At 35.7% G+C, this 17,907-nt stretch overlaps 1 protein-coding gene across 3 annotated transcripts in view; it reads right to left on the reverse strand.

The window, feature by feature from the left end:
• Window positions 1-4,605: 4,605 nt before the first annotated feature.
• Window positions 4,606-17,907, reverse strand: part of KCTD3 (potassium channel tetramerization domain containing 3) — a 56,303-nt gene continuing 43,001 nt past the window's right edge. For 2 of the 3 annotated variants that reach the window (XM_030936495.1, XM_010356801.2), the window contains 5 exons: window positions 17,559-17,714; window positions 13,829-13,925; window positions 7,325-7,509; window positions 7,102-7,240; window positions 4,607-6,357 (listed from right to left, as the gene is read on the reverse strand). In XM_030936495.1, the coding sequence (XP_030792355.1) occupies window positions 5,796-6,357; window positions 7,102-7,240; window positions 7,325-7,509; window positions 13,829-13,925; window positions 17,559-17,714 (1,139 nt within the window). In that variant the 3' untranslated portion in view covers window positions 4,607-5,795. Of the gene's footprint in view, window positions 6,358-7,101; window positions 7,241-7,324; window positions 7,510-13,828; window positions 13,926-17,558; window positions 17,715-17,907 lie in introns of all 3 variants that reach the window. The other variant, XM_010356784.2, reaches the window with a different exon arrangement.

Below are 17,907 nucleotides of genomic sequence, written 5' to 3' on the forward strand. Positions count from 1 at the left end.
AGGATGGAAGCCCGGAAGACGTAACCCTGGAATGAAACCTCTGTACCCCTTTCCTCCTGGGTTATCACTGACATGTCATAAATGCTGAAAAGCCATTGTTTATTATCCTATAATTATTTAAAGAAATGACGACTGTTTTCAAAAGCATTCCTTCTTAATAGAGGTCTAAGAAATGATATTTTTCTGGTTGTCTGAAATGAGAAGTAATATTCATATAAAAATACTTGGTTTGCTCTTATTTTGTGGAAGATAAAGTATGTAATTGTCACTTGGTTCTGTTTGGCAGTGATGCTACTGGTTAACTGAATAATCAGTGCCAATTTCAAGATGGCCTACAGTTGTCAGAAATAGTAAGTTAGTTACTGGCTCAAAAACTAAATGATTCTATTGAAAGGATGTCACTGCTGTTCATTTCTATCTGCCATTTCTGTCAGGGTTGACATAATCTTGCAAGAACAGTTATTCTAATGATCACAGCTGCTAAATGAAATCCCAAACTTTGCACCAGGTCAATAAACTTTGCTGAAGGTTCTATTTATTTACAATACATAGGGTTACTCACCAAACTTTTTGACAAGGCAACATATAACTTACACATAAATGTCTCTGTTCTTGCATTTATGAAGTTTCCAAAAATCTAAGGAGTAAAATGCTTATTTATACATTTTGAAGAGAAAACAAAGTGTTTCAATAGGAACACCTCTACTTGAACCAATGTTTTTATTTCACATATTTTATAGTTTTGAAACTCTAGTTTCTCTTAAAATTGTGAATTCACTGAATATCAGAGAATACTGACATCTTCAACTTAACACATTGCAAATGTAAACTACTGTTCTATTTGCAATATTTAATTAGGCTGCATGAAATTTTAAAAGGAAAAATGTATCTGTTCCTTCTAGTATTAACATATATACATGTAAAGACAAGACTACACCTATGTGTATATATATCATGTATATATTACTCTGTACTATATCCCTTCTTTTTGGAGAACTACCCATTATTTTAACCATAGAATGATTAAGAACAGATGATATGCAACAGTACCAATTCTCATGGTTCAAAAATGTCTATCATTTGCTCTAGTTGGATTACAAAGTCATTGGTCCAAGTCCAATGGCAAGAAAAATTTTCTTGCAAATCATCCACATAAAATCAAAGATATTTGAATTTGTTCTTCATGGAAAACAGAATAAGAAAACTTCTCGTCTTCCTTCATCCTTAAAGGTCTTATTGACCCCAGGAAAATATTATGACTCTGTCTAACACACAATACTCACAATACTTTGTGAATCTACACCCAGAGGCAGGCATAAATTTGTAAAGGGATAGTCTTACTTACTCTGCCTGAAAACAATGAATTACCCCAGGGCCCAACAGTAAAAGATTGTGGACTTTGGGGGTATTGAGATTTCATCCAGCTTTGTGAGAGAGCAGCTCCTCAGACTGACCAACTCCTAGACAGTTTGCCAACCATAAGTGTCAAAAGCACAGGCCAGTATTAAGCAGAAGTTCTACCACCTTATTAGAACTGCTATAAGCAAAAACATCTGAAATAAATGTGCATATCTGACAGTGACTGTACATAATATGAAATATATAGTTCTCGCCAAGTTTTTATACTTTCTGAAATGAAAACATAGGATTGATTAGTTTACTGATTTTTATTCCCATATGCCGATTCTGGGACAATTAAGTTAAGGCTGGCACAAATAAGCATTAACCAAGGTTGTGTCCAGCTCCTGTGAGCTACTTAAGGTATATAGGGAAGGAGTGGTCACAAACTTGCATCCTAATCCTTGGTGGACTCTTCTAAGAATAGTTTGCTAGTCACAAAGCATAGTCTACAAATACGCTTTGCTAGATTCAGAAGATTGAGCTTATCCTGATTTTTGAAAAATTAACCAGGTACCTTTATCGCTGTGTATTTTTAAAAGCACAGTATAAACTTTTGACAGCACACACAAAAAAATACAGAACTGCAGGAGATTTTATCTTGGATCATTATCCATTTAATCATCGAATTAGACATGAACTCAGCTGAATCATTTACATTTTGACTCCACAGCTTAGGGCAGACAGAAGCCTGTATGACTTCTGCCCAGAACACTGTCCCTTGCTACATGCCTAAGTTTACTTGTATTTATACATTTCACAGAACCCTAAGATGTTGCTTTGCTACTTTAAGTGGTATTGCGTGCCAAGCATCTATTATACGAACTGCAGACTCGCCCCTAGAGATTCTGATTCGGTTGGTCTAGGGTGTGTGGCTGAGGTATTAGTACTTCTTAAAGCTTCCAGGTGTTCTCATGTTGAGACCCACCTGTCTGGACGGAGGGAGAGGGAAACAAAGAACAAAGGTGACTAAGATGGCTTACTTCCGGGTTCTTCATCACCAAATTTCTCGCGCCCTGGGAAGGCACAGGTCAACTGCGCAGGCGCAGCATGACGTCCGACCGAGGAAACCGAAACCTACCTGGCGGCGCTAACCACACGGCCCTCTACCGGCCCGCATCCCGCCTGCCGCCCTCCCACTCACAGGCCCAAGACACAAAAGCCGCTCCCGGCAGGAGCGCGGCGAGAACTTCCTGGGCCCTCTTCACATGCGGACCCAGGAACCTTGCCCGAGAAAGCCGGAGCGACTTCCTCGGCCTCCACCGCCGGAGACCAGTGAACTTTGCCCTTTCTTCCTTCACATTGGCTAGTTAATAAAGTTTCTTTTTACCTTGCCTACTTGCCTTTTCTCTGGCGCCTGCTCTGGTGGTCGCATAAAACAAATCACCACTGATGTTCCATAACCTGGAAGAAATCATGTACAGGAATAATATACTACACAAAGGAACTATGCTCCTTGGCTCACCACTTCTCCCTTATAAACAGTGAGCAGTTCTCGATGAACCTCTTTCAATTTAAATCCCCTGACTCACGTTTTATCAATTGTACATGCCACATTCTCAGCTTAAGAACTACCATGTTTTGTTATTCTTAACTGTTTGATAAGAGTAAACAGTTGTTTTTTAATAAACTCTAAGAAATGTGTTTATAATCTATTGTAATTTTCACTAAATGGAACCCAAATATGAAGCTGTTATGGTATCATATACTGATGTAAAAATCATGCTGGCATCCATGAACAACCAGTAAATAAAACATTGTCCAGGTGGAAGAATTCATTAATAAGGAACTTAATTATTTCCCAGTTATCACAAATAAATAGTTGATTTCCAATGCACAGATATCATGTAAACTAAAGATGGTTTGCTTAATAAATATCTAAATGTGAACTAATTCTGGCTTAATATATTTATTAAAAAATACTCTTAACAGCTCTGAGTTACACATAAATGATAAAATTACACCTATTTAAGAAAGTAGGATGTTCTGGATAATTTCTCAACCAACAATGTACATTAGAATGAACTGTGTACTATTATGTATCAACCAGCAGATTCAAATTCAGCAGGACTGCAGTGGGAGTGAGGCCTGGGCAACTATATGTGTCTTAACAAACCTGGATAAGAGCCAGGAACAGGACCACAGACTCTTGAAACAGGAAGACTTGGGTTCAAAAGTTGGCTCAGTAAGTAACAAGCTGTGTCACTAAGTTATTTATCCCCCGTGGGTCTCAGTGATCTCATCTGTGAAATGAGGATAACATCACTTATCCTATTGGTATGAAAATAACTTCTTTCCATGAAAATTACGATTCTGTTTTCATTTTTCATCAATCACACAAAGTACACAGATTCATTTCAACTTTTTTTCTTCCCACCAACAGCAACCCTAACGAGGTAGGTATAATGAAAAAATTTAGGCATAATGGGGTCAATCTGACAAATTAAGTGTCAGAGGAGACATAAACCACTGCTCTAACATCAAGGTTCAATCTCTTATAAGCAAAAGAAACAAACAAGATTTGACTTGTACTATAATGCAATCTAGTATAGTCAGTTTCCTTTTTATGTGATTCTATCATGTAATAGTTACTACCTTCTTTTTTTTTTTTTCTGAGACAGAGTCTCGCTCTGTCGCCCAGGCTGGAGTGCAGTGGCCGGATCTCAGCTCACTGCAAGCTCTGCCTCCCGGGTTTACGCCATTCTCCTGCCTCAGCCTCCCAAGTAGCTGAGACTACAGGCGTCCACCACCTCGCCCGGCTAGATTTTTGTATTTTTTAGTAGAGACGGGGTTTCACCGTGTTAGCCAGGATGGTCTTGATCTCCTGACCTTGTGATCCACCCGTCTCGGCCTCCCAAAGTGCTGGGATTACAGGCTTGAGCCACAGCGCCCGGCCTACTACCTTCTTTTTAATGGCCTTTTATTCCTGGTCACTAGTCTACTTCCTTTCATTTTCTTACTTGCCCACCCAACTTCCACGTAACTGTGATAAAGAGGAGGAAGAGTGTAAGATCATTACAATCTTAGTAATTTTGAAATTATGCTTTGCCTAATACTTTCTTTCATTGATAATATAACTTATTTTCCACACATATTAACTTCTCCCTCCCCCCATTTTTTTAAATTACGGGAAGAAGCAAAAAAATGAACAAACATATACAGCACACTTTAAACAGAACTGTTCCTGAAATAACTGAAAACACATGCTCATAATCATTTTTATTTGATTTAATTGATAAATAAATACAAGAGAACTGTTGTGAAACCACTGGCAATATAGTAAACTTTAAAGATTTTATTTCAACTTCACTCACTTATATTTCTTGGAATGGGGATATATACATTATTCACCAATAAATGCTAATGCTTTAAATTTACAATTACCGTATTTGTAGAAACCTGAAGATCATTCCAATTAAATGAAAAAAAAAATTGTACAAAAAAGTTCTTTTGCTCTTACAATTCAAAATACATTCAAATTCACATTCTTACAGCAGCCAAAACCTTAAACCCAAAATTCAGAACTGCAGTTCCACAAGTGAATAAAGTAGTGTTTTAATTTGATTATCATGATTGTTAATTAACACTGAAAAAAAAAACATATGGTGGTTCCTAAAACAAGACAGGTTAGCAACTGGTATGACTTTCCCTTCTGGGCACTCAAAGCCTTGCCCTTGATTATTATTTTTATTTCATCTTTTCAAACACAGACAACTGCTCCAACTTGAAAGTTTCAATGGAATTTTGGCATTGAATATTGCTAATGCTTGCTAAGATTTAAGAACTCCCAATGATGAGAATCAGAAAATGACGCAAGACTAAATTAAAATCATCCTAAAAGACTTACTACATAGTGGTATCTGGTATTCAATATCAATAGTGTTTTTGAATAACATGACATGTTTTTCACAAACATAGCACCTCATCAAGTATCTGGTAAACACTCTGCAATCACAATAAGGGTTGGGAGACCAAGTTCCAAAGACAATTATGTGATTCACTTAAAGGTAACACTGCAAGACAAGTCTCAGGCATGATGAAGATTAGGAATGCAGTCTGCTGCTTCCCATGCTCTAAAGGGATGCTCACCTATATGGGCACCATCCTATTAAGATGTGGTACTATGTTTCCAAACCAATAAAAGTAGGTAAGTGTTAAAATGGACTCCTGCTTTATAAATGATGTTAAATGTACTTGTAAAATTAAAAAAATTTCCAAAATGTCAAAAGAGATATGATTATTGTCTCTCATTATCCCAAGTAATTCTGTTAAAAAGATATTAAATAAAGTCCAATTTTATCTTGTAAAGTTTTAGTGTAAAAACTAATGTATTGAAATTCAGGAAAGTTTAACTTTCATCTAAATGTAACAAAACAACTATTCATTTTGGTGAGTTTTCACAAGCTGTACTCCTGACCTGAAGAATCACTTTTTTTATGCCGAGGAGATGGAGTAGTCTTTGTAGGAGATGGGGACGCAGTACCAGGGGAGTCAGTTCCTCCATCAGAAGTACTTGGTGATGAGACCAGATAGGGAACTTTCTTTCTTCCAAGGAATCCTCCCCCTTCAAATCCTCCTTTCTTCCTAAACTCTATTTTATTTTCATTTTCGTCTTCTGATGACCTTTTCTTGGATTCTGAAAAACCTTCAGCTATTTTATACACTTCCAATCCACTATCCAATTCTCTCAAACTTTTTATTTCCACTCCAGGAGACTTTCTCTCAGATATATTACATTCCCCTGTCGCCCCTTTCACTTCAGCTTGTATTGGACCCAAGTTACCATTTTCAGGGACAGCTCTTTCTACATTTCTGTTCAAATTAATAGTCTGGAAGTCCCTATAACTGTGAAAGCTCTCAGTCCTTCTTGCCCTTGCTAATAAAGGACTTTCTCTGTAAGGCCTCATGGAACCATAAGTAGCTGCTTCATGGACGGTATCATGGTGCTGAAGCTGAAGGCTGAAATACAGTTTTTAAAAATGACAGTTCAGATTTCACTCTTTGATTTTTCAGGAACATATTAATTAAACAACCAATAAAACATACTACATAAACATATAAAGTGTATTATATCCATATTTCTCTTTATAAAATATACTTATCAAGTACTCTTTATTACATAGACGGTATATAAAATTACTAATGCAAATAATACCATCATATATTCACAGACATGCTGAATTTTTGAACAGCTAAAAAAAGATGGGAGGAAAAATCCTTGAAACTAATATGAAACCAACATAATTCAGTATTTAGCCCCTGGTTCTTCAGACTTTGGAATTTATCAATATGATAACTAAAAAGACATTACGGAACTTTATATTACAAGTACATAATGTTTAAATGTAAGACTAGACAACATAATAGAATCACAGATTAATACTGTCCCTGAGACAGGACAATAATTAAAGCTTCACATACTAACTAAGGTGACATGTGATTTTCCTAATTTCCTTTCCTTTGCTGCCAATTTGGCAGCAATTCACAAAATAAGTTAAAAGGCAAAAAATATTTTTCTATGAAAAGAAACAGATATGCCTATCAAGAAATTTAGTAAAACTGTTAAAAAATTAACATAATGTCTGAATTTAAAATGTACCTTGAAAAGTATGGCTTTCTAGAACAACTATATGATTACAGTATTTCAGTCAATTTCCCCAAAACAAATAAATTTTGTTTATAATACCCAACTCTTTAACCTACCTAGAATTTGATTCTCGTAAGTGGCTATGCTGAACTACAGAAGTTGCCGGACTGATGTTAGGAGTAGCACAGCGAGATGTGCTCAGATCACATTGATCCAGTAATTTGAGTAGCTCTTCTTCAGTTGGACCACCTACATCTTAGGAGAACAAATAGTCGTCATAATCGCTTATGTGAAAAGCTTAACCTTGTGACAAAAACATCTTTCTGCATGAGAACCTACCCTTATCTTCACTTTTGTTAACCATATCCATAGCAGTGGTCAGATCCCACATTTGAATGCTGCCATTTGTATGGCCTGTGAACAAGTAACGCCTCGGTCTCGAGCCCATCCTACTGGATCCTTCACATTCCCTCACTGTAAATGAAGATATTGTAGTACAGTCAACAGCCTGGATCTCACATATTCTGCAAAAGAAAAGCAGAAAGAGCCCTGATGGGAATGAGCAATTATTTAAAAAGAAGCTATGAAACTAAAAAGGCAGAAAGAAATAAAGCAAGCAAACATGGTATACTAGAAAAGACTTTTAAAAAATCGTTTAAAATTTATGTGTAAATTTTAAAAATCTGAAACCAGAAGAAATATACAGCTCTATGGAGATAGCCCATATTGTATCCATCATTAGGATAATACTCTTAACTTTAAAAAAAGATTTTTATGGCTATTTGATTTTCATAAAAGATAAAAAGAACCTGAGAGAGAACAATCACTATTCACATTAACAAATGAGGAAACCAAGGGATAACATCAGCAAATGATTTTTCCAAAGTCATGTAAGGGCTACCTGAATTGTACTTGGCTGAATTAGTTATCCCAGCCTACTTCAGAGTTGAGGGAGTTTATTAAAAAAGAAAAATCGGTACAGGCAAACGCAAAGTCAAAAAAATAGACAAAGAAAAAATACCATCCACATGAATTTGAGAAACATACAGGAATAGAGTATGAAGCTTAGATGAGCTTCCTAGTAGGCCGAACAAAAAGGAGGGAAAAAGTTAATTCCTACATGACCACATGTAGTGATAAAGACTATCCTAGTCTCATTCTTGATCTCAAGGTTTGTGAATACAGGAATAAACAAACCAAAGTATTTTTCCTGTACTCTCATGCAACAATCAACTCTAAGGAAAGTGAAAGTTTACCTCCAAATGCCCTTTAGTTATGTGGGCTCTTGGCTGGATCTAGAAACCAAACTGACACCACACAGACTGACGAGAGAGAAGTATATAGGTTTTATTAGTTTTATATGTACATGGGAATCTTCACAAGAGAGTGAGGTCCAAAGAAGCGGCCAAAGCAAGATGCTTTTACACAATTAGACAAAGAATGATAAACTGGAGAACAAATGACAGGATAAAGAAAATCTGACTCGAGGCAGTACCTTTCTAACGGAGTCACTAGAAGATATGTATATATTATACATATACATATATATATATATATATATATATATAGTGGGACAATGCAAAGCTGGTGGACGGTAAGCATATTCACTCAGGTCCACTGCAGCCCCCAGTTCCCACTCTCTTGTCCTGGTACAGGGAGGATAACACTCCCAGAAAATCTTTTGGCTTGCTGCATGTAAAAAAAGAGAGAGGTCAGCTATCTCCTTCTGAAATGACAATTTCTCCAATGTTTTCACCTCAAAATAATCAATATACCAATTTGGCATATTTTGGAGTAGAATGTCCTTCACTACTTCCCAACAAAAAGGGCTCTGTGACCAAATGGGGTGGAGGGGTTCACCAAACACAAAGCAAGCAATCGATTCTCCAGCAGACACCAGCTAAGTGTCCTCTAACTCAATTTAATTCTGACACTGTCTGTCATATCAGCTAGTGTGACAGGTAGAAGACTCAGTCTCACAAAGCTGAGCTCCACTTCAGAGGCTGATCACAAGCCTCAGGTTATTTTGCCTGTGCTTCTAACTGACTGAGTGTAAATCAGGGTTCCCACAGCCTCCTCCTTAGGTTCAATTAATTTCCTAGAGTGGCTCACAGAATTCAGAGAAAAACTCACATTAACTGGTTAATTACAAAGGGTACAGATGAACAATAGATTCCCAGGGTAAGGTGTGTGGGAAAGAGCATGGAGCTTCCATGCCCTCCCTGGGCACGCCACCCTCCAGAACCTCCAGGTTTTCAGCTATCTGGAAGCCCTCTGAAGTCAGTTATTATTATTATTTTAATGGAGGCTTCATTACATAAGCATGATTGATTAAATCATTGGCCACTGATGATCAACTTAGCCTTCAGCTCCTCTCCCCTTCTCAAAGGTTGCAGGGTGGGGCTGAAAGTGCCAATCTTCTACTCCCATCTTGGTCTTTCTGGTGACCTGCCATCAGTCAACTCACCGGCATACAAAAAGACACTTATCATTTGGAAGACTTCAAGAATTTTTGAAGGTATATACCAGGAAGCAGAGACAAAGACCAAATACATATTTCACAATATCACACAAAAGAAGTTTTTAATATTTTGCCAATATAAAGTTTGAAAGAATTATTTTCATGGGCATTATCAGATTTTTAAATTCCCCCTTTTTTTAGTTGCTAGGGTTTTTAAAAATCATAGATGATGAATTGTCAGATTTTATTCCTGTATCTATCAAGATGATCATAATTTAGTTAATTACATTTATTTTTAAATAATATCTGTAAATTGATTTAAAATGTTCAACAACCCCCTCTTCAGATTCCTGTTAATGTTACAAATAAAACAAATCAACATTTGTATGCATATGAAAACTTGGGTCTCAGAAAATACCCTCAGAAGCAAAGTTTCTCTCTGACCTGCAAGGCAAGCCATAGAGACAATCTTCTTTTTCCCCAAGGTGGGTCAGAGAACCCAGAACCCTCTTTCCCCAAAGCTAGCCATGAAGCACAAAAATATTACCCTAACAGTTCCCTATCTTTCTGTGAACAGCTGGCCATCAAGAAATTAAGGCCCTCACTACAGAGGGGTTCTGCCCCATCCCTGGGAGAAAGGAACGCCACACGGAGACAGTTCCTGCAGGATTTCTCTACTCAGTCTATTTGTATTAACTTACACTTTTTGTCCAGTCACAGTTCTACATGGCTGTCCTTGCTTTTTCTAACCTAAACGTAAAAATGGACACTTTTCCCTCTGTCTTTGGGTCTTCATTCTGAAGGCTCTCGTGCCATATGAAAGTATAATAAAATCAATTTGTAATGTTTTCTCCTGCTAGCCTATCTTTTGTCATAGGGGTATCCACTGTGACCCTAATGCTTCTACAAAACAAACATAATTTTGCTCTTTTTTTCCCCTATGGAATAGATTTTGTAAAACTCCTTTATATTTAAAATTTTCTACAAGGTTTTTTTCCTGCTTCCTTTAAATAAAACCCTTTCATTTCACTTCTCACTATTAGGAGCCTGAACTGTCCTTCAACAAAATCTTTGGTTCACTATAGCTTTATAAAGGGCTGATTTTCTATTCAATTCTACAGAGTAATTTCTGCATGTTATTTTTGTAACTATAGCTTTTCCTTTGGAATCATAAACTTAAAAATTATAAAATTTGATTTATCATGCAGAAATTGTAGTTGATTATAACACACTGTTACTGTTAGAAATAACTGAAAGGGGAATATTAGAAATAACAGAAGAGGGGATATTAGAATTAAATAAGTAAATATGATATACTACATTGTTAGAGAATGTTACGATACCAGTTTTAAAAACATTTGGCAATTTCTTCACTGAATATGCAGAGAACACTAAAAATCACAGTAATTTAGGGAATCTGAGATAATGAATTTTAATGTAAAAAATTCATCTCTCAAATAATTTATTCATCAAAATATTAACAGAGATGTTGAAAACGCAACCATAAAATTTTAAAATCAACAGGATTAGTAACATTAAAATGAAAATCAAATGATTCTATACCTAGAAAACCCCATAGTCTCTGCCAAAGGCTCCTAGATCCAATAAACAACTTCAGCAAAGTTTTAAAAAACAAAATCAATGTACCAAAATCAGTAGCATTTCTATACAGCAATTACCATTAAAACTGAGAGCCAAATCAAGAGTGCAATCCCATTAACAATAGCCACAAAAAGAATAAAATACCTAGACATACAGCAAACCAGAGAGGTGAAAGATCTTTACAACAAGAATTACAAAACACTGCTCAAAGAAAGCAGACAACACAAACAAATGGAAAAACATTCCATGACCATGGATAGAAAGAATTAATATTGTTAAAATGGCCATGCTACACAAAGTAATTACATCAATGCTGTTCTTATCAAACTACCAAGGATATTTTTCATAGAACTAGAAAAAACTATTTCTAGGCCAGGCACAGTGGCTCATGCCTGTAATCCCAGCACTTTGGGAGGCAGAGGTGGGTGGATCACGAGGTCAGGGGATCGAGACCATCCTGGCTAACACAGTGAAACCCCGTCTCTACTAAAGATGCAAAAAATTAGTCGGCGTGGTGGCATGCGTCTGTAATCCCAGCTACTCAGGAGGCTGAGGCAGGAGAACGGCATGAATCAGGGAGGCGGAGCTTGCAGTAAGCCGAGATTGTGCCACTGCACTCCAGCCTGGGCGACAGAGCGAGATTCCATCTCAAAAAGAAAACAAAACAAAACAAAACAATTCAAAAGTTCATATGAAACCAAAAAAGAGCCCAAATAGCCAAAGCAATCCTAAGCAAATGAACAAATCCAGAGACGTCACACTACCCAACTTTAAACTATCCTACAAGGCTACAGTAACCAAAATAGCATGGTACTGGTACAAAAACAAACACACAGACCAATGGAACAGGATGGAGAACCCAGAAAACAAAGCCACATACTTGCAACCACCTGATCTTCAACAAAGCTGATAATAAACAATGGGGAAAGGACTCCCTATTCAATAAATGGTGCTGGGATTACTGGCTAGCCATTTGCAGAAGATTCAAACTCAATCCCTTCCTCTCACTACATACAAAAATCAACAGAAGATGGATTAAAGACTTAAATGTAAAACCTAAAACTGTAAAAACCCTAGAAGGAAATCGAGGAAATATTATTCTGGACATCAGCCCTGGCAAAGATTTCATGACAAAGACTCCAAAAGCAACTGCAACAAAAACAAAAATTGACAAGTGGGACCTTCCTTACCAAAGTAAAGAGCACTTGTGCCACAAAAGAAACTATCAACAGAGTAAACAGACAACCTACAGGATAGAAGAAAATATCTGCAAACTATGCATCTGACAAAGGTCTAATATCCAGCATCTATAAGGAACTTAAATCAGCAAGTAAAACACGACTCCATTAAAAAGTGGGAAAAGGACATGAGCAGACACATGTCTGGAGGTTGCAGTGAGCCGAGATCGCGCCACAGCATTCTAGCCTGGCAACAGAGCAAGACTCTGTCTCATTCATAAATAAATGAATAAATAAATACAATGAAAACAATAACCTTCCTAATGGACTCTTAATAGGAATTTTACTTTTTTCATTTGTTTGACATGCAAAAAACTTTTTCCCTGCAACTTTTAAGTTCTGGGCTACATGTGCAGGATGTGCAGGTCTGTTACATAGGTAAACATGTGCCATACTGGTTTGCTGCATAGATCAACCTGTCACCTAGGTATTAAGCCTGGCATCCATTAGCTATTCTTCCTGATGCGCTCGCTCTCTCCATCCTCCGTCACCCCCAACAGGCTCCCTGTTGTCTGTTGTTCCCTCCCATGTGTCCATGTATTCTCGTCGTCAAAAAATTTGTTTTTAAAGCAGAGAAATGTTGAAGTAAAATCTGAGGTTACAAATAATAATTTTAAAAGAAGTAAAATTTCAGTCAAAAGGAAGAGGAAATTAACTTCTACTGTACATCTATTATGGTTAGGTACCATGTAAGATATTACATGTTTGAAATTTATTTTATCCTATGATATCCTGCCAAAGTCGTTGAACCTTATTTTATAAAGAAACTGGGCTAAGGGAAATAAAATAACTTGAGTTGCATTTACATAGCTAGTAACAGGAAGTGCCAGAATTAGTTCAGCAAAATCACTATGTTCTTTAAGTTTGAATAGAAAAGACTAAACAGAGGAATACTGCCAGTGCCATATAATGGAAGCATAAGGGCAGCATTCACATACAAATACTGAGGAGACCGCATAAAGACAGGAATCCTGCTCTCACGGAGACAGATAATTTTTCTCCATGTTAAAGTAGACAGAAATTAGTTTAAAATAGAAAATAAAACATGGGTGCTATGTTGTAAGCTGTGCCAAGATTATGTACATTAGTGTTAATGATCAGTATTTGTCATTTTTATTTTAAAAGAGGATACTTAACGTCAGGAAATCTGTAATATGTTTTATTTGAGAAACATAAATAATGTATACAGATTTATATGGGATGGAAAATAAATTCAAGTTCTAGGTTTTTTAAAGAAAGAAACTGCTTATAATAACAAAATTAATAAGTATTTATGTTTGGCCATGAAAAAAAGTTCACTGTGTTTTTATTCTACCACTAGTCCCTCCTAACTGTCCACAGCATCAGTGAAACTCTTAAATCCCAGAAAGTAAGCATAACGTATACTGTCTTCATTTTGAGTTATGATTATGAGATAATAGACTTCTCTCCCAACAATTTGTTTCTACTAGCACTCTTTGATCAATATGTCAAATTATGCCATATGTTTTGTAAGACAAAAGGTGGCTTCTGAATACAAATATTTTTACAATAAAGTGTTACCTTTTTCCAGTAGATGAGAGTCTTACAAATAGTTTGTTGGTGATGGGAACAACTTTCTGGATAAACACCTGTTGATCGTCTCGCTCTCCAAAAGGTCCTTGATCAGAAAACAAAAATGTCAAAAAATTAAAATTTTAGTTCTTTCATTTTACAAAAGGAACATTACTCTTAATACAAGAAAAGAATTTCTCATACATACCAATATGGTATCACATTTCAGCTCACAATCAGACATGGAATAAATGTATACAAGTACTTCAATTTGCATTAAAAAATTTTTAAAGAAATACACAATTATTTCTAAGTTATATTTTACATATAACTAAGGCTGTAAAAGCTAAAGGAAAAAATGTCCTAAGGTGCTACGTTAACAGTACTAGCCGGAGACCTGTTAAGATATTTACTATCTTTGCGGATGTGCTTAGATTCTTATAACTTAAAAAAGGCATATACATTAAGTCATTTCATGTACTGATTTTACTTTTTTGAGAAGACAACACACAAAATCTTAAAATATAAAGTGAAACTTCATCAGATGGAATGTAATTAGTTGAAGCTTCTGTTAACCACATTTCTTCCCTTAGTATTTCTTCTTTTTAAGGGTGCAAATTAAAAAAAAAACACACAATTTTATATAAGGTAATTGGTAAACCAAAAGAGAAAAACAAAGTACAGTATGAAGACTAAAGTACAGCATAAAATTTACTACTGGGTTGCACCCTGAAGCTTTTCAATCTAAAATGAAAGATTCAATTATTTTCACTTTATTGTATTTGGCAAGACAGATAAATAGCCTATTATATTTTAGAAAGATCCTGAACAATAACATAAAAAAAGTTTTTGTTTAAAACTTAAACATAAAATTTTAATAATTCTCTTTTCCCATTATACATAGTAGCTAAAACAGTATCAACTTACAATTCATAAAAAGTATTGTAAAAAGTTTTACAATAAAATTTTTAAAGACAATATATCCCAAGTTATGTTACACGAATCATGCATGTACTTAATAAATGAACCAATGTCATCTTTATTATTAGTTAGCAAATACTTATACTGTACTTAGCATGTGCCACCGTAAATGCTTTCCAAATATAAACTCATTTTAATCACCATAATAACCACTTAAGGGAGGTGCTATTATTTACTATCTCCATTTTACAGATGAGAAAAATAAGGCACCAAGAGATTAGTTAACGAAAGATCTCATAGGTCTTTATATGACGGAAGTGGAATTCAAACAAACCTAAGCTGTCTGGCTCTTCACGGTACTACGCAGTTGCTCAATTACTGGAACTTTCTGATCTCTAATTTTATTAAAATGAAATGACAGTCCTCATTCAATAACTCATTAACAAGGTTAAAATAGTGACCATGAATAAAATAACTCAGAATAAAATAACTAGGAATAAGAAGACTATAGAACTGTATCTTCTCTCCCCTTGAACCTCATATTGACATGAGACTGACCCATAATCTATTCTTCATAGCTTAATTCTTTGCCCTCTCTTTCCCCACCTCCCTTCCCAAATTGGCTCCTTTCCTTGGAATACAAAATATCCCCAGATCTTTCCTAACTTTAATGAGGGAGAAAGTTGGAGGAATAAAAAATATGACCTTCGACTGCTTCTCGGCCTTTTGGCTAAGATTATGTGTAAAAATACGACCTTTGAACTTCCTTGCCTTCCAACTAGCTCCATTACTTCTTTCTTTCATGGACACCTCCAATATCTATTACCCCATTACGCACTACAATGTAGATTCCACCTTTACCACTCTACTGAATCTGGACTCTACGCTGTTCCACTGATCTATATGTCCAATTATCTCTGAGGATATATGTATTTTAAATACCACTGTAAAGAGGAATGAAAACCCTCCCTGTCCCCTTTATCTTACTGGGTTTTATAATTAATTCACAGGGCTGTTTATAAATATCTTTGTATTCACAATACACATGCTCTCCTTCAACAATACATCTACTCCTGGGGCTTTCAGGTGCTTCTTATATGCAGAATACTCATAAACATAACTTCTAGTTAAGGTCTTTCTCCAGAGACCAGGTATATCTTCACACCACAGAATAGTATCCATATGTATTATCACTCAAAATACACAAGTCTGAATTCATCTTTGTTTTCAAAATAAGTTCTTCTTTCTATATTTCTGTATTTAGTAAGTAATACTCAGCTACTCCATTTCCCAAGAATCCTTAGGGTCACTTTAGACTCCTTCCTCTCTCATGCCTGCCACATCTAGTCAATGACCACCATGCACTTTGCTTAATAAATTCCTCCTTTCTGGTTTCCTTGTTTCACTCTCTTAAGTCTTCACTGTCAAGTTTTCTTGCATGCTCTTGAAAGATGAATTATATATATCACAAATCTAGTATCAATCTCAAAATTCTTCAAAAGGTCCCCATTACTTACAAGATAAAATCTAAATTTCTTAGTTTGATATATAGATGCCTTCCATGATCTGGCACTGGCCTATTCACTCAGTATGTCTTACTATTCTTACCCACATGTCCTATAATCTAACAATTAATGACCTTCCTGACATTTTCCAAACTTGCCAAGTTCCCCTGGCTTCTACCCTTTTAACCTGCTGTTTTCTCTGCCAGGAATGTTCCAACTCTAGAATCTTACACACCCAACAAATGTCTATCCTTCATGTTATCAGTTCAAACATTAAAACCTCTATGAAGTGCTGTCTGAATCTCAGCTTCCGTCAACACTAAGTGGGGTATCTACCTCCTAAATTGTCAAGAAGATTAAATGAGAGCATATATTACAACCTCTAACACAGATCCTGGCACTGTCTCCTCTGGGTTCTTTTTGAACTATGCCTTTAAGCAGAGTTGCAAAATACAATTGTTTCATTTAACTCCTACTGCTCACTACATCGTAAGTTGATGTTCACTGCACTTTTTTAAATGTCTAGTATCTAGAACACAAGCACTCAATAAATATTTGTTTAATAAATAACAATATAAACTTCCAGTGCCTAGCATCATGCAGAGAACTGGGATTACATAACAACTGTTAAAACTGGTAACACTGCATATTTCTCTTTCTAAAAACCATAAGGCTGTGGTAGTAGAATTCTCTTAAGTGGCTTATAAGGACAGTAAGATTCTTTCAAATGGGGCTGGGGGTGGAATGATCTCTATGAAGACTGTGTATGTGTATGCACACGTGTGGATGTGTGAGTGTCCATGTGCACATGTATGTATGGTGTATAGAGAGAAAATCTAAACTAAACTTATACACCTTTTGCTGAAATCAGAGAACATCAATGGAGACATGCTACGTTGTCTCGTAATGAATATTATGATGTCATCAAAATGACTCATTATATAGGAACATTTTCTAGCTTCAAATTTTATTTTCAGTAGATTAACAAAAAAAATTTCAAATATCAAATGTACACAGCTATTACAGTTTTAATCATAAAAGTAGCTAACATGTGAAGATGACATTCTTTAAATGAGGAAACATTAATAAGAAAAATGTGCTCTCCTAACATTTTAATGAAAAATGCTGCAATAAAATAATTTCATGAATTTATAGAATTTAATCAGAAAGATACACTAAAATTCTGTTTAGAATTTCAAAATTAAAATAAAAAATTTGTATTTAAAACTCGTTTTTATGGTTTTATTAGTTGATATGCTTCTTCTGAACAGCTAATATAGTACCTAAAAATGCCCTAAAATAACCTAACTCACCTATGTCATTTCCAGAGGAATAGCTACCATGACTTTCTGTCTCTTCCAGGGAGAGTATCTTGAATGACGCTAAAGGAGTAGAACCTGGTTGAGTAGAGATCATTCCTCTGAATCGTGTTACTGTCCACGTCCGGACATGATTATTATCTGCACAGACTAGCAGAGAAAGAGAACACAAAAGAATGCAAAATTACTTTTAAAAACTCATTTTAACTTTTTTCACTATCATCTACATTAAACAAATCAGAGTATAAGTGGCAAATAATATATTTATCTTAAAACCATACGTAATTTGTATCTACTTAACTGAGAAAACTGAGTATGCTTTACCTTGCTGAAAAATATAAGG

Source organism: Rhinopithecus roxellana, chromosome 8, assembly GCF_007565055.1.
Source record: "Rhinopithecus roxellana isolate Shanxi Qingling chromosome 8, ASM756505v1, whole genome shotgun sequence".
Taxonomy (NCBI): Eukaryota; Metazoa; Chordata; class Mammalia; order Primates; family Cercopithecidae; genus Rhinopithecus; species Rhinopithecus roxellana.